This window comes from Orycteropus afer, unplaced genomic scaffold (genome assembly GCF_000298275.1).
Source record: "Orycteropus afer afer isolate SDZICR_OR568_19922 unplaced genomic scaffold, OryAfe1.0 scaffold00044, whole genome shotgun sequence".
Lineage (NCBI taxonomy): Eukaryota > Metazoa > Chordata > Mammalia > Tubulidentata > Orycteropodidae > Orycteropus > Orycteropus afer.
The window spans coordinates 2,832,474-2,842,858 of NW_006921631.1; the positions used below are offsets into that span (position 1 = coordinate 2,832,474).

General features: G+C 37.6%; 1 protein-coding gene across 1 annotated transcript in view; it reads left to right on the plus strand.

Moving 5' to 3' along the window:
• Window positions 1-2,763, plus strand: part of LOC103194393 (selectin P) — a 104,677-nt gene extending 101,914 nt beyond the window's left edge. The window contains exons 15-16 of the mRNA XM_007937782.1: window positions 1,371-1,401; window positions 2,709-2,763. Coding sequence (XP_007935973.1) covers window positions 1,371-1,401; window positions 2,709-2,763 — 86 coding nt within the window. The remainder of the gene's footprint in view (window positions 1-1,370; window positions 1,402-2,708) is intronic.
• The last annotated feature ends 7,622 nt before the right edge of the window (window positions 2,764-10,385 follow it).

Sequence of the window (10,385 nt, forward strand, 5' to 3'; positions counted from 1 at the left end):
CTTTCTTTTGAGGCATCTCTGGGTAGGCTTGAACCACTAACCTTTTAGTTAATAGTCAAGAGCTTAACAATTTGCACCACCCAGGGAATTTTGGTGGTGTAGTGACTAAAACATTTGACTGTTAATCAGTAGGCTGGAGGTTCAAACCCAGCAGCCACTCCTCAGAAGAAAGACTAGGCAATCTACTTCCGTAGAGATACTGCCTCAGAAACCCAAGGGGGGTTTCTGTGAATCAGAAACAACTCGATGGCAGTGAGTGAGTGATGGAACTTTGACCCGGTCAATAGACAATGGGCAGTACTCTGCTTATAGACCAAAAAATTGTCCTAAGAGATAGAACCAGTCCCTCCAAGCAAAATGTGTGCTTGCTTGACCAAATCCCAAGAGCTCCAAAGACCTAGTTCTCATTCCCCATACTCATGGAGCAGTAACAGTATTCTTGCTCCCCCTTCTGAGTTCTTTCTTTAGCTTTGAGATATTTCTAGGGAGCCCTCTGACTAGTGAGGAAAGCAGCAGCCACCCATTCTCCAGTGTCTTTAAAAATAAATAAATTTGTTAGGGATGGGACATTTTCCCTGAGCCTGTCCTAATTGGGTTTCAGACTTCGAGGATTCTATGATCAAATAAAAGGAAAATGTTGCATATTATGTCTCCTCTCTGAAAATTCAAAATGTACATTCATTCTTACATTGAAGGTTCAATAATGTCCTGTAATAAATAAATATACTAATCTTTGTTTAACCTAGTATTTTCTAAATTTATTTGTCCATGAGATGCTTTCTCCCTTTTATAGTCCCATGGGATAATTAGCAGGCCTCCTACAATGTCTAAAGTTTCCCTTATTAGAGTCTGACATTTGTATTAAGACAAGAGACCCCTGATCACATATGTTACCCTCGAGGGAAAAAATCCACTTTTGTGTTGGTACAGATTTGTTTATGTGATTATCTTGCTCAGCTGATGGCTGAAGAAGTGGGAAACAGGTTGCAGCAATACAGGGCCTTCAAATGCCAAATAAATGGTTTGCAAGAACCAAGGATCTAAACAATAATAATAAAAAAGACAGAAAGGAAAGAGGGGAGAGAGAGAGGAAGAGAGGAAGAAAGGACAGAAGTTTTCACTGAAAGTGGGGAGGAAAAAGGTGGGAGGATTCTGGAGTTAAATGTTGTCAAACGTTTAATGTAGCCCAAAGCAGGCCCTGCCTCTCTGGTCCTTAGGCAAAGACTGTCCCCAATATGTCCCTTATAATCAGCCATCTCAAAATCAATGTACTGATTTTCCCCAATAATTTCTATCACTGATCTTTCTTCTTTGCCTTCCCCCCCCCCCCCCGCTTTATACCAACCATTGTGCCTTCTCACCTACTAAAGATGATGGGAAAAGCCCCTTGAATCCTCAAAGGTAAGATGGAAATGTTTTGTGGCTGGGTAAATTTTTCAAATTTGACTTTTGAAGTCACTGTAATAGATCACAATGATTCTACACAACACTGTCTTTTTATAATAAAACTTTTTCAATGTCCCCTTTATTATCATGAAGTAAAATATGCAGGTAATATAGCCTATTTTTTAAAATATAGGCTACATATTTTAAAAAATAGACTACATATTTTTAAAAATATCAATAAATATCTAATTTTAATGTAAAAGGAAAGTGATTTACAGGACAAAGTTTGAGCATATCATTGGCAGATTAATAGAAGCTTCTACCTCTGGGCAGAATCCAGAGCTTTGAACCAGTACATTCTGTTTCCACCCCTGCTGAGAATTTGCATTTCCACCCCAGATACACTGAGTCAGAATGGACATTTTAACAAGATGCCTAGTGATTCTTATGCATATGTAAGATCTAAGAATCATCTTGGGGATCTTGTTAAAATGTGATTCTGACTCAATATATCTGAGGTGGAAAGGCAAATTCTCAGCAGGGTGTCAAGCCCACAATGAACTGGTTCAAAGCCCTGATACAATCCATATGATGGCAACAGCCACAAGGGGAGGATATGGTATTGGTGACTCAGACAGCATCAGAGGTGATGTCAACATAATCTGATTGTCAAAATGTTTAACGACCCTGGTAAAGAGTTGTAAAACCTGTTATAATTGTTCCTCAATTTATGTGGCAATTACATTTTAAAAGATGCAAAAATACTTAATGTTTATATGTAACGCAACTAAATTCTAGGCTTAGAAATTTTTCCCCTACATGAATATTGAGTAGATATATTAAAATTGTGTGGAGTGTAGGATAATATTTATGTTGAATGATTTTTAGGACATCCAGCACCCCAGTCCCTACCAACGAAATGCAGTAGAACCCCTGATAATCATGTAAACAAAAAAATGGCCCTGGGGGGTGGGGTGGTCTGACCATCCTTTTGAAACTATTGCATGTATCAAATATCAAGACTGGCAATTCCATAACTATCTCCTCTCACTGAGGAGAGGCTGCTGTTCTTTGCAGGGAAATACCAGATAGTCAGTACATAAAGCATCAACAATAACTTACTGAAGGTGTGCAATGTAATGCAATTTATCTAGCACTGTTAAGTGAGATCTCAAAAATTACTTTGACACTTCCCTCCCTTCCTTTTTAAAACAGAATTCTAGGGGGAGGGAGTAATCCATGGTTTCTGGGGATATGTTCTTGGTATACAGTTTCTGGTGTTATTGGGGGACTAAGCACTCTTTGTGTTTCTGTTCTTTTAGCCACCTAGGAACATACGGAGTTTTTACAAATGCTGCATTTGACCCAAGCCCTTAAGGTAAATTGCCTATGAAGATATTTTCAATGGAAAGGGAAGAGTAGGGGAACAAGAAAGATTATAAAGCTTGACTTTTCTTTATACAGTATAATCATGTACTAAAATTTAGGAGTCCCTGGGTAATACAAACAGTTAACGTACTCAGCTGCTAACCAAAAGGTTGGAGGTTTGAATCCACTCAGAAGTGTCTTGGAAGAAAAGCCTGGCAATCCACTTTCAAAAGAATCAGCCATTGAAAACCCTATATGAAAGAATAATGATAATAAAAAGAGTCAGGTAGATAAGAAAAAAAGAAAGAAGGAAAACCCTGTGGGGCATAGTTCTACTCTGACACACATGGGATCTCCATGAGCCTGTAATTATCTTTTCTATTTCAGTTGGTTCTGTTGTGATGTCACCCATTTCATTTATTATTCATGTTATTTGCATCTTCTCTTTCTTTTCCTTTGTTAAATGTGCCAGTGGTTTATCGATTTTGTTAATCTTTTTGAAGAACCAGCTTCTTATCTTGCTCATTTTCTCTATTATTTTTTTGTTTTCTGCTTCACTTATTTCTGCTCTGATCTTTATTATTTCATTTCTTCTGGATACGTAGGTTTCTTTTGTTGCTCTTTTTCTAATTGTTGGAGTAGTTGAATTAAGGTGTTGATTTTAATTCTTCTTTCTTTTTTGATGTGTGCATTCATTGCTATAAATTGACCTCTGAGTACTGCTTTCACTGTGTCCCAAAGGTTTTGGTAAGTTGTATTTTCATTCTCATTTGTTTCTAGGAATCTTTTTATTTCACACTCTATTTCTTCTGTTACCTAGTAGTTTGTGAGCAGTGTATTATTCAGTTTCCACATATTTTATTTTTTCCCTTGGTCTTCCTATTATTGATATCTAATTGTATAGCATTGTGATCCAAGAAGATGCTTTGTAGTAGTTCAATGTTTTTAATTGTTTTGAGGCTTGTTTTGTGGCCTAACATATGGTCTGTTCTGGAGAATGATCCATGTGCACTGGAGAAGACTGTATATTGTGCTTTGTTGGGTGGAGTGCTCTGTTTACATCTATGAGGTTGACTTGATTGTGTTGTTGAGATCTTCTGTATCTTTGTTGTTTTCTAGTTGTTCTGTCCTTCATAGAAAGTGGTGTGTTAAAGTCTCCTACTACTATTGTAGAATTGTCTATCTTTTCTTTCAATTCTGTTAATGTTTCAGTTGTGTGTTCTGGAACTCTTTAATTGGGTGCACAGATATTTATTGAGGTAATGTCCTCTTGATCAATTGACCCTTTTAATATCACATAGTTCCCTTCTTTGTCCCTTATGCTGGTTTTCACCTTGAAGCCTATTTTATCAGAAATTAAGATTGCCACTTCTGCTTTTTTATGACTACCATTAGGTTGATTTTTTTTTCCCCCATCCCTTGATTTTAAATTTATTTTTATCTTTGTGTCTAAGATGGGTCTCTTGTAGGCAGCATATTGATGGGTCTTCTTTTCTTATCCAATCTGCCACTTTCTTTCTCTTGACTGGTGCATTTAGTCCATTCACATTCCGTGTAATTAATGACAGGTATGAATTTATTGCTGTCATTCTATTGTGCTTTTTGTTGTGTTGTTTGTGGTTTCTTTGTTCCAAATTTTTTTCTGTGCTGAGTTCAGTTTGTTATCAAGTATTTTTTCTCTTTTCTTCATTATTGTTGGTTTTGTGTTTATTAAGCCCTTGTGATTTTCTTCTTTCTTAATTTTGTTAAAAGGATTGTTAGTTTTCTTTGTGGTTACCCTGAAGTAAATTCTTGTCTCCCTAAGTTTGGTACAGTCTGTTCTATACAGACATTGTCCTGACTTCCTCTTCATTTGGAAGTTTTTTAATTATAACATGTATTCCCTCTATTTGCTTTATTGTTTGTGTCATTTATAGATTGACTCCCTTATTTCTCTATTTACATTTTTTGTGAGCTTATTTTGAGATTCTTTTCCTGGGTTGGTTTCTAGGAGGTCATGTCAAGTGTCTTGATTTTAATTGGTTGTTTTCTGTTGTGAGTTTTCTGTTGGAAGGACTCCCTTTAGCATTTCTTATAGGGTTGGTCTGGTTTTCACAAATTCCTTTCATTTCTGTTTGTCTGGGAATGTCTTAATTTCACCCTCATATTTGAGGGACATTTTGGCTGGATATATAATTCTTGGTTGGCAATTCTTTTCCTTCAAGGTTTTGTATATACCATCCATTGCCTTCTTGCCCGCTTGGTTTCTCCTTATGGTCTATGAGGTTGAGTTGATTGGTTGTGTTGTTGAGATCTTCTGTATCTTTGTTGAGTTGTTTTCTAGTTGTTCTGTCCTTCATGTCCTTCATAGAAAGTGGTGTGTTATAGTCTCCTACTACTATTGTAGAATTGTCTATTTTTGCTTTCAATTCAGTTAATGTTTGCCTTATGTGTTCTGGAACTATTTCATTGGGTGCACAGATATTTATTGAGGTAATGTTCTCTTGGTCAATTGACCCTTTTAATATCATATAGTGCCCTTCCTTTGTCCTTTATGCTGGTTTTCACCTTGAAGCCTATTTTATCAGAAATAAATCTGAAAAATCAGAGCTTAGTCTTATTGGTTGCCCATTCTAGGTTACATTTTGTTTTTCCCAAGCTTTTCTCAAGATTCTTTCTTTGTCTTTGGTTTTGGAAAGTTTGATTATGAAATGTCTTGGTGACTTTCTCTTGGGTTCTACCCTGTATGGGGTTTGTTGAGTTCCTTGGATGAATATCCTTTCATCTTTCACGATATATTGGAAGTTTTCTGTTAGCAAGTCTTCAACAATTTTCTCAGTGGTTTTTGCTTGTTTGTTTGTTTTTTGCCTCCTCTTGTTCTGGAATTCCAATCAGGTGTATGTTATGTCTGTTGATGTCATCCCATGTAGCTCTTAAGTTTTCTTCATTCTCTTAATTCTTTGTTCTGACTTTTCCTCATACAAGCTGGTGTGAAGGGATTTGTCTTCTAGCTGGGAAATGTGTTCTTCACCCAGTTTGAGTCTACTGTTTTGTCCTTCCAATGTTTTATCTGTCTCTATAATTTTAGTGTTCATCTTCTGGATTTCTAATTGCTGTTCTTGTATGACTATTGTGTATTTATTTTATCATGTTGCTCTTGAATAATTTTCCTGAATCTTCCAGGTTATTGTCTGTCTTCTCCTTGCTTCTGTTTATGGTTTCCTTGAGCTCTTGGAAGATCCTATCTATGTATATCTTTTGAATTCCTTATCAGAGAGTTCTATTACTTGTTCTTCCTCAGGGAGATTTCCTAATTCTTTAGTTTGAACACTTGTTTCTACTCTCTTGTCCTGATTTTTTTGGTTGAGTTGAAGTTGTGTGTTGTCTCCTAGACATTTTGAAGTTGTTGTCTTTATTTGTTGGTTATGTGCTGATTTGTTTCACCCTGGTTTTATGTTTTACTTTGTTTTAGTATCTCTGGAAGTGTGGAGCAGGTATATTTCTTTGGTTGTTAGCTTGGCTGTACTGGGTCACTCTCCAGCTTTCTTTATGTTGGTAGAGTAACTGTGGGAATGTGGCTGCAAGTATCTGTTTGTTGTGAAAAGGAGTTGCAATTGGAATGAGTAGATATTACCACTGTCTGTCCTAGATCCTGTGGTATTACTCATCTATTGGGTGAGGTGGTCAGTGTAGTAGATATGGCTGACTAGTGGAGAGTTAATGCGCTCATCCCATTAGATGAGGCAGGAAAATAAAGAGAGAAAAAAGAGAAAGCCAAGGAGAAGAAGGAGAGATGAAAAGATAGAAGAAAAATATGTGATAAGAAATAGGGGAAAAGAAAAAGAATATCAGAAGAAAAGAGAAAACAAAAGTATGGGGGTAAGAGGAATAAAGGTTTGGTAAAAGTGAAAGAAGATGAAGAGGTAGAGGGGTAAATGATCAGATAGAAAGGAAAAAAAACTGAGAAAGATGAACATAGAAAAATGAAGGGACGATACAGTAATTGAGGAGAGATTTTTCTAGTTATGTTCAGCCAGCAGCCCTGGGAGCTGGGAGTTGTGACAGAATCTGCTCATTCACCAGAGTATGTACCTACACAGGAGAAAGGAGAGTGGCACAAGAAGTCACCTCCAAGAGAGAAGGCTAAAGATTCTTTTTTGTGCTTAATATGAGATAGATCAGACAGTGATGCAGGTGTGGGACAAGGACAGCTGCAGCCCCTGGGTCTGTTTGGAGCTGTTTGCTGATGGTGGTGTTTGGTTATCAAAGCCCTGCAATTCAAAACTACCAGCCACCTCCTCTGCAAAGATCCACGAGAAAGGACAGCCCTCCTCTGCAAAGATCCACAAGTTCTGAAACCCCAGCCAGCTTCCCCCACCACCCCTTGTCACTGAACTAGCTCCCTTTCCTATCTTCACTCAGTCTCATACTTTATCTTCTCATTACCAAACCAAAACCAAAACTCACTGCTATCAACTCAATCTCAACTCATAGCAACCTCTCCCTGGGTTTCTGAGGGAGTATCTCTATGGAAATAGATTGCCCAATCTTCTTTCCAAGGAGTGGCTGGTGGGTTTGAATCACCAGCCTTCTGGTTAGCAGTCAAATGCCTTAGGCACTACACCACCAATTCCAGGTTAATTATTTATATCTGTTTCATTTGGTTTCTCAAAATCTCTATTGAAAGAGAGATCTGGTGCAGTCAGTTAGTAGGACACCATCTACTATATTCTTCTCCATGAGTCTGAATCGACTTGATAGCAACTGGTGTTTTTGGTATTAAATTTTATGCATGTATTAAATTACCAGACCATGAAGGAAATTGTGTTGGCAGTAGGGTAAATGTATGGCAGTACAGGGACAATAAAAAGTAAAGTCATATGAGAATTCTCATTTCTATTAGAATAGACATATTCTAACAAGACATAACTTATTTCTGGGTGTATAATGTTCCCATTAGTGGCTGCTAGGTGGTAATCCACTATGATACTTCTGCTTTAGAAGCAGAAGTCATGACTGCTGTAAAATGTTAACAAATGTTAATGGAGCCAACTCTCTATGTAACTTGCTGGAAAATAATAATAATAATAATAATGTGACACCATCCCTCTCCCAAAAAGCTCACTGAGCAGTTGAGTTTCCTAAAAAAACCATCCTGGATGACAGAATGTATGGATTCTGGAGACGATTAAATTGAGTCTCTAGTTGACTCTAATTCATGGCAACCCCATGTGTGTCAGAGTACAACTGTGCTCTATAGAGTTTCCAACGGCTGATTGTTTGGAGTAGATCATCAGGCCTTTCTTCTGAGATACCTCAAGATGAACTGAAACCTCCAACCTTTCAGTTAGCAGCTGAGCATATGAACCATTTGCATCACCAGGAGACCACATTCAGGGGGTGGAAATGATGAGGCAGGCCTTCCTTCCTTCCTTCCCATCTTTTACAAAACACAGATTCTGACTTCAGAGTCAGAGTTGAGAGCCATTATCGTACAACATCTGTCCAGTGATTGGAAAGTAGTGAGCAGTCAGAGAGATGCTATTAACAGTATATCAGAGAATCCTTTTTAAATGCACAGTGTCCCTTCAGATTATTACAAAAACTCAGTAGTGTTAAATGTCTGTCCTTCTTCCCTTCTTCCCTCATTCCCTCCCTTTCTTCCTTTTCTTTTTAAAAAAAAAATAATAATATATATATATATATATATATATATATTGGTCTCATTTTCAGAGATTTATCCTTCTCCTGACCATCTCATTCAAACTCCTCGGGATCCTGATTTTGAGTACCAAACTTCCTGCTAGACTTGACTTCAACTGTAGGGCATTTGCTATAGTTTTCTGTAACTACCTGTGAATAAAGGACATGGAATTTCCTTTAGACTGGCTCAGCACCAGGGCAGGATTTTACCACAATCCCATACTCTCCACCACTCCTTCCTGCTCCATCTCTCCTCTGCCTCCAATACAAGCAGCAGAAGCCAGGAGACAATGTTTCTGCGTGGACTTTTGAGAAACAATGTTTCTGTGCCCTGGCTGTTACTTGAAATAATTAGCGTTGGCCAAAGCACTTGGAGCATTTGACTTCCTAGAAGATCAGACTATGAAGACACACAAAAAATGCCTTTTTCCTTTTGCACTGGAGTAAGGCATCCTCTGCTTTGGGAAGCAGGAGTTGTCTCTGACTTCAAAGAATTCCTGCAAGATCTTCTGGGGTTTCCAGTCATTTCTGTTTACAAGGCCTCTTTGGCTTCTGCTATTGAGATATCCAAAGAGGCCACTGGGGGGCCGCCAGAGGCTGCAGAAGACCAAAAACCAAGCCAGCAGGCCTCAAAGTCACTGGCATCACTGTCAACTTTATCCCACAAGTCACTGTCCTCCAAAGGACACAAAGAAAATATTCAAATCTATAATTAAAAGAATTTTCCCAAAATGTCATGTTCTATTTGATGTTTTGTTCAATAAAGTCGGTGTACATCACTTTGTTTACCATTAATGGAGTACTTGAGTACAGTTGTATCCATTATAGCTCAACACTTCAATCAGTCAAGAAAAACCTACCATACTCCTCAAAGAGAAAATCAGAGAAGCAGAAAAAGTCTTCATCAACTGAATGTTCTATAGAAAAGAACATATGTGTTTAATGTGCACATTTAATAAATAGGCGTGCTTTCTAAGTGCTAGGAATTATACACCTGACGGTATACTTTTATCCTCAGGACAACTCCTTCAGTGAAAATTGCACAGTAGCAACTAATGCAAAAACTAGAAAACCAAAAATATAGTTGTCATGTCTCTAAAATGCAATGAATGATTATGTCATACCCATTGAATTAAATTAAACAGGCAAAATAAAAAATGGTGAAGCCATCTAATTTATCACATAAAAAGGGTTACAATAATTTTCCAAGTGTTTTTATAGTAATCTTAGGGGATACTATGCTTTTAAATTATTCTCTGACATACTGTCAATAGCATCTCAAAATGCTTACTGCATGCCAATCAGTAGGCAGGTATTATAGGACAATAGTTCTCAACCCTGGCTCCTGAGTCAGAATCTATATTTTGTAAAATCTCCCCAGGGGATTCTAATGGTTTGTGAGCTTTGGGAAGCACTCACTGATGTAGATAGACGTAAAAGTGTAAGCCACTGTTTCTGCAGGAGTAGTTTATAGTTGAGTAGTTCATAATCTATTCAGGGAGACAATGGATATCCACACATAATAATAGAAGATAATCAACATGCATATATAATTTGAATGGTGGTGTAGGAATTCAGAAAACAGAAGAGTCAATCTGAGCTCAGAATCAGAGAGGTGGATAGACAGACCTCTAGTTAGACTTTAAATAGTAACAGGCAAAGAAGAAGAGAATGGGCATTGTGAGTTGGTAGAATAATATCAGCAAAGGAACAAAGACAGAAGGTTGTGGGTAGGAGAAGGGAAGATGTTGAGGATCATGACATGATTAGATATGACCTCACACACACACACCCCAACCTATCTAGGAATTTTCCCTCCTCTCCCCTCCCCTCCCATTCCTGGTAACCAACAAAGAAAGTTTCCTTCCCTGTATAAACCTTTTTTTTTCTTTTAAAGCCATGACTTTTCTTTCCTTTTTTTTTTTAATTGTGATTTGGGTGAAAATTTA